Source organism: Neofelis nebulosa, chromosome 17, assembly GCF_028018385.1.
Source record: "Neofelis nebulosa isolate mNeoNeb1 chromosome 17, mNeoNeb1.pri, whole genome shotgun sequence".
Taxonomy (NCBI): Eukaryota; Metazoa; Chordata; class Mammalia; order Carnivora; family Felidae; genus Neofelis; species Neofelis nebulosa.
The window spans coordinates 880,581-905,733 of NC_080798.1; the positions used below are offsets into that span (position 1 = coordinate 880,581).

At 44.0% G+C, this 25,153-nt stretch overlaps 1 protein-coding gene, 1 long non-coding RNA gene and 1 pseudogene across 2 annotated transcripts in view; 2 read left to right on the forward strand and 1 right to left on the reverse strand.

The window, feature by feature from the left end:
* LOC131498964 (zinc finger protein 256-like) overlaps nucleotides 1-25,153 on the forward strand; it is a 259,197-nt gene that overhangs the window by 227,145 nt on the left and 6,899 nt on the right. The window contains exon 2 of the mRNA XM_058706558.1: nucleotides 20,916-21,042. Coding sequence (XP_058562541.1) covers nucleotides 20,916-21,042 — 127 coding nt within the window. The remainder of the gene's footprint in view (nucleotides 1-20,915; nucleotides 21,043-25,153) is intronic.
* On the forward strand, nucleotides 1,873-13,396 carry LOC131499000 (uncharacterized). The gene is made up of 3 exons (XR_009255697.1): nucleotides 1,873-2,534; nucleotides 3,320-3,438; nucleotides 12,860-13,396. It is a non-coding gene; the product is annotated as an uncharacterized LOC131499000 (long non-coding RNA).
* On the reverse strand, nucleotides 23,115-23,898 carry LOC131500060 (large ribosomal subunit protein uL1-like; annotated as a pseudogene).

Below are 25,153 nucleotides of genomic sequence, written 5' to 3' on the forward strand. Positions count from 1 at the left end.
GTTTTGGTGCCATTGCCAGTGGCCACACCCCATTTCTATCTTTCTGTTGTTGGTACTGTGCTGACTTGTTGAAGTCCAGGGGAAATCTCGAATATCTCTGTATTCCACATCTTACCCATCCCTCTCAACAATCTTTCTTAAGTGCTCTGCCACACTGACCTGCCTATGTTGTACCCCAAGGTGTACAGTATCCTGACATTGGTCTTAAACTCCCACTCATTTGTTGCAATTGGATTTTCCTGGGCTCTAACATGCCTCTGCATGACCTTCAATGTCACCAGCAGACAAGTTCCTGCTGAAAGCCTTTGGTGGAAGAAGATGTACATCTGCTTTGCTTCCCTGTGCCACACCCTGTCCCATGTCCTCCTGGTGAAGCCTCTACTATTCTGTGACCTTATGGTTTCAGTAATGCTCAGCAGCCACATCTGCAACCAGAACCCCACTCCCATTTCTCAAAAGCATCCCATGAATTATTCCTGGTTGCAATTCAATTGAGTAATTCAACTGGATGTGATTCAGTGAGTCAGTGTAGACATATTACTCCAATAATGTCAACACATATTTCACTGTTACTTCTTTGCTTTAAGGTTATTGGTGCAGATCAGAGAACAAAGAGGTACCTTATGAACAGAGTGTTTCTGTAGGAGTAGCACAGATCAGGATTTTCAAGGCAGGTCCCTTCATCCAGAAGATCCACCCTTGTGATATGTGTATCCCTATCTTGAAACACATTTTACAGTTGTCTAAGCACCAGGGAAAGCATCATGGACAGAAACTGTTTACAAGAGAACAGCATGTACCAAACAATTTTATTTTAGTGCAAACCCTTAGTGTCACCAGGAGCAGCATTTTGGTGAAAAATTTCAGAAGAAACATGGAAAGGGCCTCATGTGTGAAGAGATGCAAGTTCCATGCGTTAAGGAAGCCCTTTACCCGTGGGGAGGTTAGGAAGGACTTCCTGGCCACCTTGGACTATTTTTACAAGTAGGGCACTTATACTAGGGAGAGAGCAAACAAAACCATCAAGTGTGGGTTGATAGAAAAAGTCATTAAAACTGGGAAGAACGCAAGACAGCCTTCAGCTACACCGACACACTTGCTCAGAATCAGGGTGTCTACACTAAAGAAAATCCTTACAGTATAGTGAATATAGGACATCTTCTGGCGATAGCCTCACCTTCAATTATCAATGGAGAGTTCACACTAGAGAAAGACCATAGTTTGGAAGAAATGTGAAATTTCCTTGTTCAGTATAACAAAAATGGATCAAAGCCTCTGTGAGTATCCATCTGTCTGCTTTGAATCTCATACATCTGAACCTCCATAAAGGGAAGATGCCCCATAAAAGGAAGATGCCCCATAAATTTCATTTATGTGGGAAGCATATGTGGCTATGTTGCACTTTCTAACCAGCCCAGGGCTCTTTCCAGATTCATGTCACTGCCAGTTTCTGTGGCCAAAGCCACTTCATCTCAACTACCTGGCAGGTTCCCCTCCGGGAAGCTGGCATCTGTTCTGCCATGTATTGGAGAAAAGTAGTAGTAGCCTGAGCCCTTAGAAGGTCCATATCCCCTTCTCTCTGATTAGTTGGCATGGACCTCACCTAGTGTTGTCCCAGAGGAAAGCAAATGAATTCTACTGGCAGCTTGCCAAGAGCTACCTTTTTCAGGTACGTTTGTCTCACGTGATACTTGCAATTAATTTTTCCCACTCCCAAGTCTCCAACTTGGGGACTGCCTATCACATATTGCTTTGGTTTGTACCATAAGAAAGACCTTATTTTTAAAATACTCTCTAAATTTGGGGTTTCTAGCTACTATGCAGTGGTTTATAATAGATTTGGGCTTTGCAAGCATTACAATTTTTGTCGATTCCCGAACTCTGTGTGCCTCTAAGAGAACAGTATGGGAGGAAATGGCACCTCAGTGTTGGGCAAATTTGCATCGCAGCCCATAGCCTCTTGGTAAAGATTTGTTATTCTAATTCATGGCTTGGACACCTGGGTGATTAGTCTCCAGATATCCGCACATGGCCTTCTTAAAGAAGGACCGCCGAACCTCTACCCTTGAACAAGGGCCTTCCATTTCCCAGAGGCCCTCTCAGTAAATCTTGGCCTTTTCTCCTGGAGTCAGGTGGAGAACCCTCTTTCCTAGGCCTTGGGAATCTGTGGGAACTAAATTTCCCAGAACGCCCAGCGTTAAAGACGGCATCGCTGAGCCAATGAAGGCTTAGAAAAGAGGTGTTTCCGTTTGAGCACAAAGGGTTGGGGCGGGGCTTCCTGTGTCCAGTCTGTGGCCATCGTTTTGGCTGTCGGCAGGTGTCTTCGCCTTGTGAGACGTTCCGGAGGGCCGGGCCGCGGCGAGAAAGGAGGCTTTGTCCCGCCGTACGGAGGCGAGTCTGGGGGCGGAGACCTCGTCGCCAGCGAGACCGGCCTGGAGACTTCTGTGCCCGTGACCGTCGTGTTCACTCAGCTGTCATCACTTCACTCCGCCCACAGTCCGATGGCGGTGGCCGCGCCCAGAGACCCGGCTGAGGTAAACGCGCGGCCCCCGGGCCCCCCGCCTCCGCCCCTCCTGGCCAGAGCGCGGGGCACCTGCTCGGGTCTCTGCAGCCCAGGCCCCAGTGTCCGGCCCCGGGGAGGTGCTCGTGGGCAGGGGCCCAGTGTCTGAGCGCTGGCGTGACGGGGTGTGGGAGTGGGCTGCAAGGAAGGGGCCGGCTGGTGCAGGGCTGCAGGGGGACCTGAGGGGGAGGATTCGGGAGTGTGGGGTCCTCCTTCTGCCCTCGGGGAACCTAAGTGCCGCGGAGTCACGGGGGGACTGGCGGGCTGGAGGGTTGTCCTTTCACGTGAGGACTCTAGACGCCAAGGACTCTAGACACTAGACGCCAAGTTTTGGCCAAAGGAGGGGCACGATCTCCGTAAGGGGTGAGGGGTGAGGGGTTGTGAAGACCTTGTGGCCCTGGGAGGTTGAGTCTTTGTTCAAGGTCACACCTGGTAAAAGGCAAAACTGAGTACTCAGGCACAGAAAATAGAAGCCAGCCTGAGGTCAGCTGGCTGAGGTCCTAAGTCCATGTCAGGGGTTATATGTGGATGTTCCCTTTAATGGCGACCGTTTTAAGCAGGTGTGGAAGGTTAACCCAGGACTGGGTACCAAGATGTGCAAGTGCCTAGAGGTAAAACTAAAGTCAGGAATGTTCAAAACCACAGGTCTCCGTTTCTTTCAAGTAGGAATAAATAGCAAGTGGATAGGTGTCATGACAAGAGTGACTGCCTGAGCTTCTGGGTGTGTGTTCTAGAAGTAACGAGGGGTTTCGATCACAGGAAGGAGGTGATGTTACCAAGGTCTTAGAAGACGTCATCTGGCTTCAGAGTGGAAAACAGACTATGAGCTTGAGGGAGCAAGAAGGACAATCATTGTGGTGGCTACTGCTATAGTCCAGGTGAGGGGTAATGGACCAGGGTTGTTGCTTAGGAGATGGTTGTATTCTGGCTGTGTGTTAAAAAAATTTTTTTTATTAATGTTTTATTTTTGAAAGAGAGAGAGAGGCAGAGCATGAGCAGGAGAGGGGCAGAGAGAGAGGGAGACACAGAATCTGAAGCAGGTTCCAGACTCTGAGCTGTCAGCACAGAGCCCAATACAGGGCTTGAATTCATGAACCATGAGATCATGGTTGGTGAGCCAAAGTTGGTCACTTAACAGACTGAGCCACCCAAGTGCCCTGTGTGTCTTTATTTATTTTTTATTTTGTATTTATTTATTAAAAAAATATTTTTTTTGTATTTATTTTTGAGAGACAGAGAGAGACAGAGCCTAGGCGGGGGAGGGGCGGAGAGAGAGACACACACACAGAATCTGAAGTAAGCTCCAGGCTCTGAGCTGTCAGCACAGAGCCTGACATGGGGCTCGAACCCACAAGCCGCGAGATTATGACCTGAGCTGAAGTCAGACACTTAACCGACTGGACCACCCAGGTGCCCCTGTGTGTTTTTAAAAGGGGCAACTAGACTTTCTGATGTGGACAGTGAGAAAATGAAAGAGCTAATCAGTGATGACCTCAACGATTTTGGTCTTAGCAGCTGTAGGAATGGAAGCTGCATCAATGTGTTACTGAACTCCAGTCCTTGGACCCAGTGAGAGTAGAAATGAACCTGGACCCACGATTTAAAAATACAGACAAAACTTTATTGGAGCAACAGCTGTAACTGAATGGAAACACAGTCACAACAAAGGTGTTAGACTGGCTCTCCGAAAAATAGGGAATTTTAAAGGACCTAGGGCGGAAAAGGAGTGACGTGTAAGCATGTAGGGGTGGGGAAATACAAGGAATTGGGCACGCAGGTTCAGTTGACAGAACATGCTTCTTCATACATTGGGTGTTTTGTTTGCAGTTAAGCCTCCACCTCTGGGCGTGATTTTCAACATTGTAGTGAGTTAAAGGTAACTCTTGGTCGCTCCATGATCCATCTGTGCTGGCGTGAGTTAGGGGTTAAGCTCCAACTGGTCTGGGCCGCAAGAGCTCTTCCTCCAGGCAGTCGTGATAGCTTGAGGTTTCCATCATGGGATGCTCTGCCTCTTGGGTCTTTGGCCTGAGTTAGGAGATAAGCTGGAAAGAAGAGCCTAAGAAAAATGTGGGACAAAGGTCGGTGGATACAAGCAGGTGAGAAGTAAAGGTCAGGTCTTGGGATCTAGCTGGTGGCACATTCAGATGAGCAAGTTGGTATTCACCGAGGATATCAGGAGCTTTGTTTTGACCATGTGAAGAGTCTGAGGTGTTTCAAAAATCAGTGACTGGAGGCATCAAATGAACAGCTTACAGGTCGGGAAATCTGGGGAGGGATTCAGGTTAGAAACATCCAAAATGTGGAAACTACAGTGGGGACGAAGAGGACTGAGCGGTGGGTCGTATTTAGGCAAACTTGAGGTTGTGGTGGCAAAACTATTTGGGGGCCAGGTGTGGAGGGTGAGGGCCAGGACTGGGTCTCTTGCTTGGATACCTGGGTGATGGTTTCGGGCTGCACAGATGCAGGTACGTAGACATGAGGTTTGGTGTATCAGACAGAATAGTCTGTAGATGGCCAGAGCTTCCAAGGGAAGAGTGGATTTGCAGTGGATGCAGAGACGAGAGGTAGGGGACAAAAGATGACGCCCAGGCCAGAACTGGTATTTATCAGCCACTTTTTAGACTTAGCAAGATTTTGTGAGGACTTTGGTGGGGCCTGATGTGTTTCATTCAGCCTGGTCAGGGAAAATAGGGTCACCTGTGAGAATCACTAGGCCTGGGGTGGGCAATCAATGGAGTTGGTCTTGAAGGTTAGGGGGACAGAGAAAATTTTTATTTGCTGAGGTAATAGCAAGTGCATCAAGGAAATAGGATGGGCCTATGGATATGTGAGATCTGCCCATGGTTCTGTGTGTCTAAGTCAGGCAAGGATCAGAGCCACAGGATGATCAGAGCCATAAAATGATTTGGAATAATACTGCTGTTGGGACCGTATGAGGTTAGTGGTCTTACAGGATTCTGTTTGAATTTGCCACTTGAATTGTGGGTGCTGTGTGCCAAATTGTGGCATAAGGCCCAAACCCTGTATGATATGCTTCCTTGACGTGGGGAGGTACCTAGTGCTTTCAGATGGCCTGAGTGCAAATTCTCCTTCCCACATTGCTTCATGGGATAATATCTCCTAGCCTAACAACCCTTTTCATAAAGGGAACAGGGCACGGTTCCTGCTCATCTCTTTGTAGCAGGTTTCAGTCCCCTCCCGGCCCACAGACTTATTCACACAAGCCAGTCACAGCCTATGGGACTCAGAGGGCTCCCAACCTTTTCATCCTACAAGGATAGCATCTCACAGCCCCTATTTTCTCACTTTTTTCCAGAATGCAGCCCACATGTGGGCCTTTATGGTGAGTAGTATCCTGTTCTCAGAGGAGTGAATTTGTGATAAACTGCTGTCAGTCACATCTGTCCAGTCTTAGGTGTTATGTGTTCAGCCATCACCATAATCTGAGGGTGGAGTGAGGAGGAAGCAGTTTAAATATAGGTAACTTCTGGGCAGGTCAGGGAGCTGTCTTTGGAGTGGGACAGTGAGGCGGTGGCAGCCACAGTAATTTGACTGTGGGTTACGGGCACTAAGGGATGTGCAGCCTAAAGAAAGATGTGGGTTTGGAGAGGGAACATGTCAGATGATCCCAGGGCCCTGCATTGCTAATTACATGACAATGACCATACCAGGGGAATTGCTTGTCAGGAGGTTGTGGATCCCTGTGTGCCAGGCCCACAACTCAGATATATATTTTTCTGCCTGTCTTTTATTGCTGGTGGTTGAACCCAGTGGCCAATGGGACCATGAGGAGACAATAACACCAGTGGTACCAGGGCCTGATTTCTCCTCTAAGTTGGGAAGCTTGGGAGATGGATGGTCATAGGGAGATGTGCGGAGGAAAGGATTGTGGCTTCTCAGAAGTAGAATGTAGTTTTATCTGTCATCATGCAGGGCAGTGTGACCTTTGAAGATGTAGCTTATAGTTGTCTACACTATAAGCAAGATGAAGCAGACTTACTATCACTGTTACTGAATTTTGAATAAAAATATCCTGGAAGACTAAATGACATGAAATGTGAGCTTACAAATATATAAAGTTGATTAGATAAATAATGAGATGTTCTAGAGGGAACTTAAAGCCTAGAGACTATACTTGGAACATTTGTTTTTCTTGCCCAGCAAGTAAAGCAGGACTGAGACACCCACATGTCACTGTCAGAAAGCATGAAGGGATGAATGTTGGGGAGGCTGAGGAGACCAGTGTAGAGGTGTTCATCAGACTATGTTGTAGGTTCATAATCAGGGTTATTCAAAAAGATGAAGTAGAAGAAAGTAAAAGGCGACTGACATATTCATTAGGATGAGACATGGCTCTTGTCTCACTGAGATGAGAATAGAGTTTGGGGCTTTGGTTTCACAGGAAGGTCTGGGGGAAAGGCCGTGGCTGTGAACATGGTGGGCTTGTTGCTTGTACCCGATCAGGACAAGGACATGGAGCCACTTGGTAGATGAGGCCAGAGCACACAATGTCAGTGGATGGCAACATGCATACATGCAGTGAGGTGATGTTTCTAGAATTTCCAATGAATACTACTATATATTTTTTTAGTAGTTTTTATTTATTTTGGGGCCATTTACTTTCATAGCAGTAAAGTTACTTAATGCAGATGCAGGCTGCAGGAGAAGAAACCAGTGACACTTTGGAGACATCATTCTAAGCTCCATCCACTGCAAAGTATTATGGCAAAGCTTAAGGTTCTGAAAGCCACTCAGAAAGCAGGCAATGCTGAGAAAAACCTGCCCCTTGTGTGAAAATAAAGACAAGGTAATATCCAACATCATTCCAGAAAACATTTCCTTCCAAAAGCTGTCATTGGCTGAGAAATCTCATTAGACGGAAGCTTTATTGAGTTTAAAGATAAGTTGGTTGAAATTCAAGTCTGTCAATAACACCTGTGCTGTGAGAAAAGTAAAATTATAAAGATAATATAAGGATCCCACATTCAGTATGGTTGAGGAAGATAATATCCAAATTTTATTATTTTTTTTTTTTCAACGTTTTTTATTTATTTTTGGGACAGAGAGAGACAGAGCATGAACGGGGGAGGGGCAGAGAGAGAGAGGGAGACACAGAATCGGAAACAGGCTCCAGGCTCCGAGCCATCAGCCCAGAGCCTGACGCGGGGCTCGAACTCACGGACCGCGAGATCGTGACCTGGCTGAAGTCGGACGCTTAACCGACTGCGCCACCCAGGCGCCCCTCCAAATTTTAATAGAAACCATTTTACCAATTTAGAGGACTTGGGCGGTTTGATTTTCCTTGAATCAGAGAAATATGTAAACTTTAAAATAAAATTGGATTGGGGCACCTGGAAGTTGGTGGAGCATGTGACTCTTGATCTCAGGGTTGTGAGTTTGATAAATAAATAAGGCTTATTATCTTTACACTCAGAAGTCATTTTTCACGTAACTGACTTTTCCAACTCAATATAACATAAACATTAACATCAGGTCTTTCACACATACAAATTTAATTTTTGGAGGGTTTTTTATTTTTATTTATTTATTTTTTTTTTTAAAAAATTTTTTTTTCAACGTTTTTTATTTATTTTGGGGACAGAGAGAGACAGAGCATGAACGGGGGAGGGGCAGAGAGAGAGGGAGACACAGAATCGGAAACAGGCTCCAGGCTCTGAGCCATCAGCCCAGAGCCCGACGCGGGGCTCGAACTCACGGACCGCGAGATCGTGACCTGGCTGAAGTCGGACGCTTAACCGACTGCGCCACCCAGGCGCCCCTAGAGGGTTTTTTAATACTACCAAAGATTGAAACTAATTTGATGTCTGTCAATGGAAGATTGAGTAAATCATGACAGATACCAAGATGGAGCATTAGCTTTGGAGGAAGTTCTCCCAACTGCTACAGCTCTGGAACATACTGTTAGGTGAAAAAGAAGAGGAAGAAGGTGTCATAATATTTTGTGCAGGTAGCTGTATTTTTCTAAGAATGGAAGAAAAATTTTGTTTGTTTGTTTCTCTTGAGTGTCATTAGGAGCTGATTGGCTCCTAAGTAAGAACTTACTGAATATATTGATACTGACTTGATGAAAATAGAGATAAGGAGATAGTATGTTTTTTGGAATGTCATATAGAGAAAAGTAGCAATGGCAGTGGCCCCATATGAATAATTCTACCCAAGTACCAAATCTAATTTTGATCCCACCCATTGATTTTAAGTGACTGTTTAAAGGAACAATGGGGCATCGAAGATTATATTAAAATACATTGTGAGTAAGCAGTAAGCCAAATTAATATATGTGAAATTCTATAAGGTATATGAACCCTTTCATAAAATGTAATATGTTAAGATAAAAGGGATAGGATATCTGTAGAATATAATAAAATCTAGAGAACATATAAATATGATAGAATGGTCAGAAAAATATTTGAGTGCTGATTCCAACAAACAACTCTAAATATTTAATCAACACATCACAATTGAATACTGACTTGGTAATTGATGATTTTAAGCAACTATTATTTAATTTACATGTAATAAAAATACTTTATGTTAAATGAAATATTCTTTTATAAAAAACATTCTTTTATAAATATTCACGTAAGTGTTTAGAGGCACAATTATATGGCTTCTTAAATTATCCTTAACATGAATTGGCTTTGGAGGGAAGTTGGGTGGGTTTATAAGCGAAATGAGTTTGGCAGTGGGTAGGTTCCGTGAAACTGTTATGGGTTCACATGGTTCATTTTATTAACCTTTCCCTTTTGTAGATGTCTGAAATTTTTTTTTTAACGTTTTATTTATTTTTGAGACAGAGAGAGACAGAGAGAGACAGAGAGAGACAGAGCATGAACGGGGGAGGGGCAGAGAGAGAGGGAGACACAGAATCGGAAGCAGGCTCCAGGCTCCGAGCCATCAGCCCAGAGCCTGACGCGGGGCTCGAACTCACGGACCGTGAGATCGTGACCTGAGCTGAAGTCGGCCGCTTAACCGACTGAGCCACCCAGGCACCCCGATGTCTGAAAATTTAAAGTTATTGTTAAAATGTCATTATTTCAATAATTAAATAGAGATAAAAATATTTTTCCTCTATTTGCTAAAATCATTATTTTCTAGGGCACCATTCATCCTTATATTGCATTATTTAGCCTTCAATTTTGAGAGTATTACATTGAAGTCTCTTTCTGTTACTGTTTCTCATCATTTTCCCTAAGCAAGAATCAATAATTTATATGCTTTCTACATTGGGAGGAGAGGTCAGTGAAAGGAGTAAGGTCAGCCATGTGGGTAGAGCTTGCACACTGGAGAAGACCCCACTAAGTTAGCTGTTATTTTGTATTTATGATCAGTTTTTTACTTGTTAAGCAGGCCATCAAATCCAGATTATTATTTAAAAAAATTTTTTTTTAACGTTTTATTTATTTTTGAGACAGAGAGAGACAGAGCATGAACAGGGGAGGGGCAGAGAGAGAGGGAGACACAGAATCTGAAGCAGGCTCCAGGCTCTGAGCCATCAGCCCAGAGCCCAACACGGGGCTCGAACTCCCGGACTGTGAGATCGTGACCTGAGCTGAAGTCGGACGCTTAACCGACTGAGCCACCCAGGCGCCCCAGATTATTATTTTTTAAATTAGACTTTATGATTTTAGGGCAGTTTTAAGTTCACAGCAAAATTAGTGGAAGCTACAGAGGTATCCCGTATACGCCTTCCCCCACAAAAGCACACACTTCCTGCTATCAACATCCTACGTCAGAGTGATATGTTTGTTTACAATCTATGAATCTGCGCTGACACATCATTTTCACTCAAAGTCCACAGTTAACATTAGGGTTCACACTTAGTGTTGTGCATTCTGTGGATTTTTACTATCTCCATAGTTTGACCTTTTCCAGAATGTCATATACTTGCAATCCTACAGTATGTACCCTTTTCAGATTGGTTTCTTCCACTTAGTAATATGCCTTTTCATGACTTGATAACTTCTTTTTTTTTTTTTTTTAATTTATTTTTGGGACAGAGAGAGACAGAGCATGAACGGAGGAGGGGCAGAGAGAGAGGGAGACACAGAATCCGAAACAGGCTCCAGGCTCTGAGCCACCAGCCCAGAGCCTGACGCGGGGCTCGAACTCACGGACCGTGAGATCGTGACCTGGCTGAAGTCGGACGCTTAACCGACTGCACCACCCAGGCGCCCCAATAACTTCTTTTTTTAAATAATTTTAAAAAAATATTTATTTTGAGAGAGAGTGCAAGAGAGCACATGTGCATGAGCAAGGGAGGGGCAGAGAGAGATGGAGGGAGAATCCCAAGTAGACTCCGCACTGTCAGCACAGAGCCCGATGTGGGGCCTAATCTCACGAACCACGAGATCATGACCTGAGCCGAAGTCAAAAATCTGATGTTATCCAACTGAGCCATCCAGGTGCCCCTTGATAACTTCTTTTTAGTTCTGAATAATATCCCATTGTCTGGATAGGACATAATTTATCCATTCACCTATTGAAGGACACCTTGGTTGCTTCCTATTTTGGACAGTTATGGATAAAACAGCTAAAAATGTCTATCTTCAGGTTTTTATGTGGACATACATCTTCAACTGCTTTGGGTAAATACCAAGGGGCACAATGCCAGATTGTATGATAAGAGTGTGATTAGTTCTGTAAGAAACCACCAAACCATCTTCCAAAGTGGCTGTACCAGTTTGCATCCCTACCAGTAATGAATGAGAGTTGCTATTGCTCTGTATTCTTGTGAGCATTTGTTGTCATCAGTGTTCTGGATTTTGGCCATTTCTATTAGATATTTAGTTATATCTCATTGTTTTATTTTGCAATTTCTAATAATAAAATGATGTTGAGCATCTTTTCATATGCTCGCTTGCCATCCATCTGTCTTCTTTGGTGAAGTATCTGTTCACGTTTATGTTAAAAAAAAAAACAAACAGTTTTATTAGCTACATTAAGTTAACGACACCTAAACCATCCAAATTTGAGATTCTCCCAGAGAATTCAAATTAGGATTCATCACAGCATCACTTACTTCAAATCCATAATAATATTTTACTTGTTTACATTAATAGTCCATAAGTTATTAAATAACAGTAAATTATTAATTGGAATTAGACTTCAGGGACCATCAGATGTTTGGTAAACTACAGGTTAGTTACCGCGAATATATGCTAACAAATAAGTATTTCTGGAGGGATGCACAACAACTGATGACAGAACTTAACTCTTGCGTTATAGGAGATAGGGCGTCAAGTAGGAGAAAGAGGAAATACTAGGTATTGTATGTGTATGCACATAAATCTCAAAATTTTCTAAACAAAAAGGTTGTATACATATTGAAAAAATAGTAAGGAAAACAGTAATAAACTAGAACAAACAAAGTGTGTGTGTGCGCGCACGTGCGCGTGAAATTAATCAATAAATACAAATAATAGAAAATTATAGAGGAATTGTAATAAAGAAAAAGTATGAAATGAATTTAAATAATAATCAGATGTAACATGTAAGTGGGAGTCAGAACCACAAGATTTGGGTACATAAAGAGATCACAAAAGATCTTTGAGTCCTGGACCAGTTGTGGTTACCTACTAAGAACTATAGTCATTTGTGAAAAAAATCAAGCCTGTGTCCTGTCTTTTATCACATAGTTTCTGTAGAAGGACACTTAGGGACTAAATTGGCACATCTGATTTTTAGGAGAAGTAACAGGAGACTCCCCACCTCACAGCTCTGTGGCTTAAATTCTAGAGGTCAGATCAGACCAAGTTGTCACTGCTCAGAGGATGAGTGGGGCAGTAGAAATCCTTGCAGATCTGGAGCAGGTGTTGATATCCAGGGGCCATATAAGTGCCAAAGAAACACTTGGGCCTTGACACCATCATACACCTTTGTGATTCCTGGCCTCTGCACTCAGTGATCTTTCACTTGTTCTTTCTCTTATCCAATGAGGTGTTTATTCTAAGTGAGAACACACTTGTGACAGCACTCCGGCTGGTTTTAAAGGTTAACTTGCTTCTAGTTGACACGCTCCTTACTTGCTGACCTGAGGTCCTTGATCTATAACAGCTCATTTATACTCTCTTTGAGATTTGCAGGCCACCTGTCTTGAGGTGTGAGGAACTAGAACTTTCCCAGGCCACAGAGGCCAGCAGATCTGTTTGAAGCCACCTCGGCTTTCTGATTAGCCTAGCAATTTTCTTTTCTTTTCTTTTCTCTTTTTTTTGTAGAAAAACTTTTTTTTTTTTTAGGTCACAGAAATGTTTTTCCTCACCTCCCTTTTTGTATCTGTAGACCTTGCCCTCCTTTGCAGAAAGAACAGAGTCCTCCTGCACAGCACATAACCAGGACCCCGCCGCACAACTACCAAGCACCGAGACAACATCTATAACTGGCACCATCAAGTTTGCCCGTGACCAAGAAATGTTGCAGGTCACGGCACTCCCTTTGCTGAATAGCTGTCCTAAACCCCTTTACCAACCCCTGGGCCAGGTAGAAACCTCAGAGTTGGCGTTTGAACAAGACTCCTCTTCTCCCCAGGTTGCTACCCTTGTATATAAAGCTCAAATTCCTTTCCAATTAAAACTGGTCTCTTGAGTAATGATCTTTCAGGCGACTGCCAGCCAAACTTGGGTTCAGTAACACTTTCTTTGTGCTGATCCCAGAAATTTGCTATAGACATAAAATACAGATGAAATAATGTGCACCCAGCTCCCCAGGACCAGTAATAAAGTACACGGGGTGTGCAGTTTTGTAACTGATCACAGAAAGTTTTCAAAGACTATTCATTCATCAGGCTCTCCAGAGCAACAGAACCGAGAGAGAGAGAGAGAGAGAGAGAGAGAGAGAGAGAGAGAGAGAGAGAGAGAAGAGAGAGAAACGTCATATTCGTTTTTTCCTCGGTAATATTGGCTTAATGGAGACACGAGAGAGAAAGGAGAGAGATTTTAAAGGAACTGGTTCACAAAAATGTGGAGGCTGGAAAGTCTAAGATCTTAGATCTTAGATCTAAACTGGAGATCCAGGGAATAGTGGATGTTCAGCGCTAGTCTGAAGCCAGTCTAGAGACAGAATTTCCTCTGTCTGTGGAATCCCTGACTGTGCCCTTCTCATCTGAAAATATATTGCATATTTTAGCTATTTGTTTTGTTTGAAGTTTATCTTTCCTGATGGTAACATTGGCTTAATAGAGGCAGGTTCTTTGCCAGACATTTTCTTCCTCTTACTTCTCATATACAAGAATAAGGTGTGACACACATTGCATGCTTAACATGTACCTATTGAAGCAGTGAATAAAAGTATACCTACCTTGTCCCTGTTCATTTTTAAGAATGTGAAATCTTTCCTACTTCTTTATTTTCATCTTCTAGCAGGCTGCAATGATGCACAAATAACAGAAATTTAAAGTAATATATTTTTAGGTGAAACACTTGGGTTGACCAAAAACACATCCCAGAAAACACATCTTCCATCTTAGCTGTCTTCTCTCAATGATTAGACCTTGTCTTGCCTGTTGTTTTTACCTGGTGTTTTCCAGGCATTTTAGATATGTTATAGGCTGGCTGTTTCTCTCAAATAGTTTTTTTAAATTTTTTTAACTTTTTAATTCTTTTATTTATTTTTGAGAGACAGAGAGAGACAGAGCATGAGCAGGAGAGAGGCAGAGAGAGAGGGAGAGACACAGAATCTGAAGCAGGCTTCAGGCTCTGAGCTGTCAGCACACAGCCCAACCTCGGGCTCCAACTCATGAGCTGTGAGATCATGACCTGAGCCAAAGTCTGATGCTTAACCGACTGAGCCACCCAGGTGCCCCAAAAAACACTCTTAAAAAGTTGAGTTGTAAAGGGTGTGAGTGAGAAATGGTAGAAGCAGGAAATGTACTGGATGGAAGAGTGAAGTATAATTGTTTTAAGGTGTCCAACAAAGTTATTTTAAGTTTTTATTTAAGTAATCTCTACACCCAACATGGAACTCAAATTCACAACCCAAAGATCAAGAGTTACCTGATCTTCTAACTGAGTCAGCCAGGCACCCCCAACATAGTTATTTTAAGAGATTTAAACAACTTGTCTTTGCCAACTCCTTACAGCTTCTCTCTAAAGAGTACCTTCAGACAGTGGTGGCTTTGGAAGGAAATATTTTCTAGGTGACGTTGGACATAAACTTGTCCTTTATTTTCACAGAGGGGCAGAAGGATCTGTCTCAGCACTACATTCTCTCAAGTGAATTCTAGGCCATTACACTTTGCCCCAGGATTCTGAGGTGGGTGGAGCTAAGAATGATGTCTCCAAAGTGCCTTGGACTCTGCTCTTTCCTCTGGTGGGCCCTGTAACTCCTGCTAAATTCCTTTCTTTTGCCATGAATAGACGGGAGCAATAAAAAGGAAAAACAACTCCAAAAAAAAATAATAATTCATGGAAACTGTTATGCAGGCATTCCAGAAAGATATATAGTCCCAGTACATGAATTCATGTTGTTCGTCATTCACATTGTATGTTCTCACTTCATGGTCTACCAAGTGGCTCCAAGGGACTTTGGCGCAGACACAAGTGGAGAATCCAATACAGTCACAGGAACCGCCTTTCCCCTAGACTTTCTCGTAAGCAGCATTCTTATACTGGTGAATACGTTTGTCACCTTTCGTTCTCTTTTATCTTTCGGAATATGAACCTCCACCATGGTCTGATGAATAGCTCTACACTGATTTCTTCAGGCTCCCTGACATTCATCCCTTTGTGCTCATTGGTAGTGAAACCCAGGTCTCTCAGTTATACTTTGCCGGCTCAGCAAAAAAAACATATGTTCCAAGTGTAGTTTCTGGGCTCTAAGTTCTCTCTAGGACATCTCACCATTTCTTTAAATAAACTTTACATGTTTGTAGGCTCAGATTTTATGTCATTTAATCTGAGAAACTTTGACTCAAAGGTGAATAACAAAGATCATAACTCTGTTCTATATTGCTTATATTGTGGAAAACATGAATGCCACTCATTCAAAAGTAATTTTCTAAAATTGTATGATGTAGTTCACTAGAAGCTCAGGTAATTTTATGATCTAACAGTGGGAATGTTCAGAATATAGGAGTTGAGAGTATAAAACCACTTCTGATTAGAAATTTATGCTGACATTTAAAAGATTCTAATTAACAAAGCATAGTGGCAAGGGAGGGGGTGTTTCAATTGGAGAAAAAAAGACCTGGGAATACTCTGAGATGGAAAGGCACATGGAATTCAAAAGACTGAAGGAAGATCAATGGGTGTTTAGTACAATGTATGATGGGGACTGTGGTGAGAAAAGCAGCATAGAAAGTGGGTGAGGCTTTTTCTACGAGGTATCAGAGGACACCTGAACTGTAAGAATGATTAGAACTTTGGGTAAGGGAAATAATGGGTTTGTGAGGGATTAATCAGATGGGATCAATAGTATTGTTAATGATAACATTTTAAGTATCCAAATAAATGTATTAAACTTTACATTTTAGCACCTTTTAATATTTGTTTTAATTGAAAGGTTTTTGTTTTATTTTTTTTTTTTTATTTTTTTTTTTTTTAAATTTTTTTTTTCAACATTTTTTATTTATTTTTGGGACAGAGAGAGACAGAGCATGAACGGGGGAGGGGCAGAGAGAGAGGGAGACACAGAATCGGAAACAGGCTCCAGGCTCCGAGCCATCGGCCCAGAGCCCGACGCGGGGCTCGAACTCACGGACCGCGAGATCGTGACCTGGCTGAAGTCGGACGCTTAACCGACTGCGCCACCCAGGCGCCCCTGAAAGGTTTTTGTTTTAAATAGTTCTTATAAGTGCATTTAAAGTACTTAGTATGAAGCTTTGGAAATTGTTTTTATAAAAGTCAATTTTGGTAATTATTGTGAGCCATTGGCACCTGGATGATACTTTCAAAAAGTTGCTCTTTTTCTCTTTATTACATATCGTTAGTAAGCCATTTACCTTTCATTACCACTAAAACGTTTATTTTTTTTTCAACTTTTTTTTTTTTTGGGGGGGGGACAGAGAGAGACAGAGCATGAACGGGGGAGGGGCAGAGAGAGAGGGAGATACAGAATCGGAAGCAGGCTCCAGGCTCCAGGCTCCGAGCCATCAGCCCAGAGCCTGACGTGGGGCTCGAACTCACGGACCGCGAGATCGTGACCTGGCTGAAGTCGGACGCTTAACCGACTGCGCCACCCAGGCGCCCCACTAAAACGTTTATTAATGTAATATTAATATTTGAAATCCTAAGCCAGAATGTGTATTTGGAGAAAGAGCATTCATAGAGGCAATTAAGGTTAAATGACATCATAAGGATGGGGCACTACTTCATTAGGACTGATTTCTTTATAAGAATAGACACCAGGAGTATGGTCACAGAGAGGAAAAGGCCCTGTGAGGGCACAGCAAGATGGCCATCCACAAGCCAAGGAGAGAGGCCTTAGGAGAAACCTTCATCTTCAACTTCCAGCATCCAGAGCGGTGAGAAAATAAATTTCTGTTCAAGCTGCTTCAGTCCATACTGTTTTGTTATGACAGTCCTAGTAGGCTACCACAATTGTCATTTAATGTGTTCTTCTCACCAAAAAAATAAATAAGCTGGACATCCAAAAAGATACAGTTAGGGGACACAATTGTCACAATTCTAAAAAGGCTACACCTGCCCTGGCTGGCTCAGTCAGTGGAGCATGTGACTCTTGATCTCACGAGGCTGTGGTTCCAGCCCCACCTTGGGTGTACAGATTACTTAAAAATTTTTTTTAAAAAGTAAGGCTACACAATTATAAATTAGCTTTTACAAAATATAGAGGGTTTAGTATAGAGCTTTTACAATTTTACTTCCACTTCTGTTGATTTTTGCTTCCACTTCTCAAAATCACTTATGATACAAGTAAGGGAGAAGTTTTCTGTGGGAGCCAGAAACAATTCCTCTTTGTCCACCTGTGTCAGGGTGGTGTAATATGCCTTTTCTTGCTTTTCTGTGATGGCCCTGTGTGGAGTCTTTTTTCTTCTTCCTGACAAACACACACACAAAACTGAGTAATGCTTCAGGCCATATACATTTGAGGAACAATACCGTAATGTTTCCAGCTATGTGTGAACTCTTTTATGTTTTAATGATGTATGGAATCAGATGCCATTTTAAAAATTTGCTTCTTTGGGGCGCCTGGGTGGCGCAGTCGGTTAAGCGTCCGACTTCAGCCAGGTCACGATCTCGCGGTCCGTGAGTTCGAGCCCCGCGTCAGGCTCTGGGCTGATGGCTCGGAGCCTGGAGCCTGTTTCCGATTCTGTGTCTCCCTCTCTCTCTGCCCCTCCCCCGTTCATGCTCTGTCTCTCTCTGTACCAAAAATAAATAAAAAGCGTTGGAAAAAAAAAAAATTTAATAAAAAAAATAAAAATTTGCTTCTTTATTGAGAGCAAGTGAGCACATGTGAGCGAGCCAGGGAGGGGCAGAGGGAGAATCTCAAGTAGGCTCCATACATACTGCGGACCCAGGAGTGGGGCTCGATTTCACCACCCTGAGACCATGACCTGAGCTGAAATCAAGAGTGGGCCGCTTAATCCACTGAGCCAGCCAGAAGCTCAGCCGGGCGCTCCTAAAATTAATATTATTTGAGATGCGCCCAAATCCTCAATCCAAATGGCATCTCTGGCACCTGGATGGCTCATTTGGTAGAGCATCCCACTCTCGATCCCAGGGTCGTGAGTTCAAGCCCCACGTTGGGCATGGAGCCCGTTTAAAATAATATTTTTATCCTCAGGGAACAGGCTGAGCTTTATAGAGTCGAAATAATGTCTCTAAGCCACGTTTAACAATGAGCAAAAACCCCTTCTCCCCACTGACTCTGAAGCGTCACTAGCCTTGCCTGCGTGCCGCGTGGCCCACCTGCTGGTAGACACTGCGGACCCTGTGCTACTACTACATTTCCCAGAAGATCCTGCGCTGGGCGGCCGCAGTCAGGAGCCAATGAGGGGCCATTTCCGTGCGTGCGCGTCGTCTCGGGGCGGGACTTCCGGGCCCGTCATCCTGGTCCTTTTGGCACATTCTTTCACACGGATTCCGGAGCTCCGGGTTGAGACTGTGGATGACTGACCGAGAAAGGGCGGGAGGAGGCGCCGTACGCGGCGCGCCGACCGGGGTTCACGGCTCGGCGACGCCGCCCGTGCTGCCCCGCGCCGGGGCCGGGACAGGCACCGCCCGCCCGGGTGTCCGCTCCGCCCACAGAGTCCGATGGCGGCGGCCGCGCGCAGGGCTGAGGTAAACGCGCGGCCCCCGGACCCTCCTCTCCCCGCCCCAACCCCCGACCCTCAGGCCCGAGCGCGGGGCTTCTGCTTGCGTCCCTGCGGCCCCGGTCCCGGTGTCCGGGCCCGGGAGGCGCTCGTGGGCGGGGGCCCAGTGTCTGAGCGCCGGCCTGAGGGGTTGCGGGAGCGGGCTGCAGGGGGCGCCGAGGGGGAGGAATCGGGGGGGGGGGGGGTCCGCCCTCTGCCCTCGGGGAACAGAGGGTGTGCGGCGGGGGCACTGGCGGGCTGGAGGGGTTGCCCCTTCATGTGAGGACTCTAGCGCCAGGGAGAGTTCTGTCTGGGCTAGCAGAGGGGGGAGGGTTTGGTCCTAGCAGCTGAAGCTACGGAAGCTCCATCAACTGGGATGGGGACGTTGGCGGTGGGCTCATTTTCACTGTGAATGTCTTAAGTTTTTCGGCCCTGTTAAGAGTGTGAGGAGTTTCAGAGAACTGAATGAAAGCGTCAAATGGGCCACTGGACACTCAGGTCTGGAATCTGGGAGAGGTCCAGGATGGAGACATCCAAGAGTTCTGGCTATTGTGTGGACCAGGTGGAGCTTCGGATCGCATATAGGAGGGGTGAGATGTAGCGTGGTGGCAGTGCTGTTGGTGGGCTGGAAAGAAGAGGGTGCCTGCTGAAGGAGAAGTGTGATAGCGGGAACAGTGTGGGAGAGAGGACGATCTGGCAGGTGTCCAAGACTTCCCTGGGAGGAGTGGACGGGAGACGGCTGCGGAGGCAGAACTAGTCGTTGAGTCAGGATGACAGTGAGGCCTGTTTATTCGCTACCGTGCGATTCACCAGAATTGTGGTGAGGTTTTATGGCATCTGTGGTGTTTTAGTCTTCCTGGTGGATAAGGTCTGGGGCAAATCTGTTCATTTGTGAGGGTCACTGTGCCTGGCATGGAGACCAATGGGGTTTTGATGCACTTTTTCTTCCCCCCCGTTTATTTATTTTGGGAGAGAGCACAAGCAGGGCAGGGGCAGAGAGAGAGAATGGCAAGCAGGCTCTGAAATGTCAGCGCAGAGCCCGATATGGGCGTCAATCTCATGACTGTGAGATATGAGCTGAAATCAAAAGTCGGACGCTTAAGAGACTGAGCCACTCAGGGGCGCCTGGGTGGCTCAGTCGGTTAAGCGGCCGACTTCGGCTCAGGTCATGATCTCGCGGTCCGTGAGTTCGAGCCCCGCGTCGGGCTCTGTGCTGACAGCTCAGAGCCTGGAGCCTGTTTCAGATTCTGTGTCTCCCTCTCTCTGACCCTCCCCCGTTCATGCTCTGTCTCAAAACTAAATAAACGTTAAAAAAAAATGAAAAAAAAAAAAAAGAGAGAGAGAGACTGAGCCACTCAGGTGCCCCTTGATGCACTTCTAATGAAAGTTAAGTGGAGAAAGGAGGGTTGCTGCTGCTATGGGGACAGCAAGGGCAGCACAGAAGTAGAAGAGGGTCATGAGATTCACTTGTGGTTCTGGGTGACTAATACTGAAGCAGAGATCCCAGGCAGAGAGACGGGCAGGCCTTCAAAGCAGCACTTGGGGTTTCTTTGTCATTGGGATCCCATCAAAGGACAGGGGTTATACCAGATCATGTTTGAAACTTTCAAGCGCACACTGGATGCGGTGTGCCCAGTACGTGGGTGAGTCCAGGGAGATGCCTGTGGTGCGGGGCAGGGAGATGGTAGAGCTTGGGAGTGCATTTGAGGGATCCGTAGATGTGAGAGGGGTCTACTGAATGATGTACACATTAAGAGTAAGTATGAGCTGAGAGCCCTCCGGCCCTGGGATTGGGGACCTTGGGGTGAAGCATGAGCCTGTGTGGCCGTATCTTGTATGTATGATCTGTGAGATGTAGGAGAAATGCTTGGTAAGAGGGATGGGGCCCTGAGGGCCAGTCCCAGAGCTTCCTTGACATGTGCACTGCTGCGTGTTGTTGCTGAGAACCGCTGTCAGTGGCACTGGGGCCCGGGACCTCCTCTAGGGTGGGGAGTTCTGGAGGAGGATGGATGTGGAGTAGATGTGTAGGAGGTGGATTGTGGGTTCTCAGAGAAAGAATGTTCATGGTTTCATCTGTCCTGTTCTTGACAGGGTGGTGTGGCCTTTGAGGATGTCGCCGTGTACTTCTCCCAGGAGGAGTGGAAGCTCCTTGATGAGGCTCAGAAACGCTTGTACCACGATGTGATGCTGGAGACCTTTGCACTTATATCCTCACTGGGTAAGACCCTCCCCAGTGATGTGGACTAGGTTTTGCACTTCACCATCCATAACCCTCTTTTCCCTTTTTTTTTTTTTCTTGTCCCTCTTGCCCCCGGGGTCTTCTCTGTCCTTTTCAACATATAGACCATAGGTACAGCTGGCTTTCCCCATTTCCTGGATAGTTGCTGTCCTAGGTAGGGTTGTGTTTTTGCACTGCCCTCTTCTCTCCCCACAGTCCCAGCACTGTCCCTACTGAACTTTTACAAGAAGGATTTGATTTCAGTAGTTGTGCAGTAAGGCTAATGGATGGCATCTTGTTTGTCCTCTCCCTGGCCAGTTCATCTCTCTAGGTCCATGGCTCTTCTGTGTCCTTGGTTTTGTTTGCTTATTTAATCTGAGATTTCATTGTGCTTGCCTGTGCTGGAATTGCAGGCATTATCATGACCATTATTTACATGGACCATGGACTGTCTTTCAAGACCATCCCGGTTCTATTTATAGTGTTCAGACTTCTTTTTTCTTTTTCTTGTTTGCCAGCTTTATTGAAGTATCATTGACCAATAATTTTGTATATATTTATATTTATAATGTATAGTGTTATGACCTTGATATTCATGTATATTATGAAATGGTTACTACAGTTGATTTCATATCATCACTTTACATATTTTTTGTGAGTGTAAGAACCCTTAAGATCTATTCTCTTAGCGAATTCAAGTGTACAACACAGCATTATTAGTGATAATCACCGCGGTGCATGTTAGATTCACAGAACTTGATCAGTTTGTAACAGACCAACATCTCCCTGTTTCCCATAGCCTCCAGCCCCTGGCATTCTACTCTTTGTTTCCTTCCTTCCTTCCTTCCTTCCTTCCTTCCTTCCTTCCTTCCTTCCTTCCTTTCTTTTTTTGATTCCACATAGAAGTGATATCATTTAGTATTTGTCTTTCTCTGTCTGACTTATTTCACTTTGCATTATGCTCTCCAAGTTTATTCATGTTGTCATAAATGCATGATTTCCTTTTTTATGGCTGAACAATACTCCATTGTATATATATACACCAGGGTTTATTTATCCATTCATCCATAGATACTTACCTTGTTCTCATACCTTGGCTGTTGTGAACAGTGCTGCAATAAATACAGGAGTACAAATACCTCTTTGAGATACTCAGTTTTTTTAAGGTTTTATTTTTTAAAGTAATCTCTATACCCAAAGTGAGGCTTGAACTCACAACCCTGAGATCAAGAATCTCATGCTCTTCTAACTGAAACAGGCACTGCTATTTTTTTTGTAATTTTTTTTTAACGTTTTTATTTATTTTTGAGAGAGAGTGTGCTAGCAAGGGAGGGGCAAAGAGAGAGGGAGACACAGAATCTGCAGCAGGCTCCAGGCTCTGTGCCTGGATGCAGAGCTCGTACCCATGAACATTGAGATCATGACCTAGCCAAAGTTGGACACTTAACGGACTGAGCCACCCAGGCGCCCCTGGTGCTGCTATTTTTAATTTTTGAAAGCTTTTCCATTCTGTACCAATGTGTGTACCAATTTATCTTACCAACTGTGATGATTTCCTTTTTTTCACATTCCTTACCAACACTTGTTCTCTCTTACATTTTGATAAGAGCTACCCTAATAGGTGTGAGGTGATTTTTCATTGTAACTAAGATTTGCATTTTTCTGATGTTAGTGATGTTGAGCACCTTTTCATGTACCTGTGGGCCATTTATATGTCTTTGGATAGATGTTTATTCAGGTCCTTTGCTCCTTTTTAATTGGGTTATTTGGGTTTTGTTGTTGAGTTTTATGAGTTCTTTATATATTCTGGATACTAATCTCTTGGCAGATATTTTCTCTTATTTCTTAGGTTGTCTTTTCATTTTGTTGATTATTTCCATTGCTATGAAGAAGTTTTTGGTTTGATACAGTTCCACTTATTTATTTTTGCTTTTGTTGCCTTTGCTGTTGGTGTCCTATCCAAAAAATCATTGGCAACACAAATGTCAAGGAGCTTTTTCTGTATGTTTTCTTCTAAAGCTTCTATAATTTTAGGTCTTATGTTTTAAGTTTTTAAAAAAATCCAATTCAAGTTAATTTTTGTGAGTGGTGTAAAATACAGCTCCAGTGTTTTTGTTGTTGTTGTATTTCGTAGCCTTAGGGTTTATTAAGCTGTGCCTTAGTATAGATAGGCACTGGGGCTTGCCCATGGTGCTCTTAACATGGAAAACCCAGGTGTTCTGCCAATTCTTCTTGAGCACTGACAACAGGAAATTGACAGCTAAGTAGATGTTGTCCACAAGGTCCTCATCTGTCATCTTCACATGGCCAATGGCCACTGCCCGACACAGCATTTTCTTCATCTGGCATTTGATTGTGAACTTCATCCACATAGGCCACGTGTTCTCATTATGGGTCAGCAAGGAAGGGAACTTATCAGCCTTATTCAGGCCTGGGCCCAGGATTTGTGGAATCTGCTTGATCAGAGATTCTGAAAGCAAAAAGGCATCATAGTTCTTGGCCAGCTTCTTGACTGATTTTTTTATTCTTCTTGAGTTTCTTCAGTGCCTCAATATCCATGTAGGGAATATCCACAGCCTTGGCCTCATCACAGTGCTGCTGGCACCCAAATTACATATGGAGAACTTGGGGTGGGGAGTGGACAAAAGCCCGCAATGTCCACATTCACCGACAGCTAGTCTGGCTTCTCAAACCAGCTGGCAGGCTTGGCCAAAGTCTCCCCATGCCTCCCATCTTATTTTAAGACCCAAGGTGGAGGTCTTTTTTCTTTTTCCATGTGGATATCCATTTATTGAAGAGACTGTCCTTTCCTCATTATGCATACTTGGTGTCTTTATCAAAGATTAGTTGACCCATGTGTGCAAAGGTTTATCTCTGGGCTCTCTATTCTGTTTCATTGGTCTGTTTTTATGCTAGTACCATACTGTTTTAATTACTATAGCTTTGGAATATTTTGAAATCAAGAAGTGTGATGTCTCCAGCTTTGCTCTTTTTTCTCAAGATTGCTTTGGCTATTTGGAGTTTTCTGTGGTTCCATATGAATTTTACAATTGTTTTTTCTATTTCTGTGAAAAATGTCATTGGATTTTGTTATGGATTGCATTAAATCTGTAGATTGCTTTGGGTAGATTGTTGTGGTAAAATGGACATTTTAACTATTAATTCTTCCAGTCTGAGAGCACAGGATGTTTTTCCATTTGTGTCTTCAATTTTTTTCATCAATTTCTTATAATTTTCAAGATACAGGTCTTTCACCTTCTATGTTAAATTTATTTTGAATATTGTTTTCTTTTTGATGCTATTTTAAGTGGGATTGTTTTCTCAGTTTTTTTCCCCAGGTAGTTTATTATTGGTGTATATAAATACAATTTAGTTTTGTATGTTGATTTTTTTTTTTTAGTTCTACAACCTTACTGAATTCATTAATTGCTTCTAACAGTGTTTTGGTGTATTCTTTGATTTTCTATATGTTAGGTTGTATCACCTGCAAACAGACCATTTTACTTTCATTCCGATTTGGATGCCTTTTATTTTTTTTCCTTAATTACTTGGGGCTAGAATTTCTAGTTCTAGCTTGAATAAAAGTGAAGGTGGGGCACCTGGGTGTCTCAGTCAGTTGAATGTCCATCTCTTGATTTCTGCTCAGGTTGTGATCTCATGGTTTGTGGGATTGGGCCTTGCATCAGGCTCTGCACAGACAGTGCAGAGCCTGCTTGGGATTCATTCTCCTTCTCCCTCTCTCCCTCTCTCCCTGTCTCCCTGTCTCCCTCTCTCCCTCCCTCCCTCCCTCCCTCCCTCCCTCCCTCCTTCCCTCCTTCCCTCCCTCCCTCCCTCCTTCCCTCCCCTCCCTCCTCCTCCCTCACTCACACTCTCTCAAAATAAATAAACTTACTACATCTATTGGTGTGATTATATGATTTTTACCTTTTAAACTCTTATTCCATTAAGGTGGTGTATTGCATTTATTGATATGCACGTATTGAACTATCCTTGGATCCCAGGGATAAATCCTGATTGATTGTAGTGTATGATCCTTGTAATGTGCTTTTGGATTTGGATTTGGTTTGCAAGTATTTTTTTTTCTTTTTTTGAAGAGTTTTGCATTCATGTT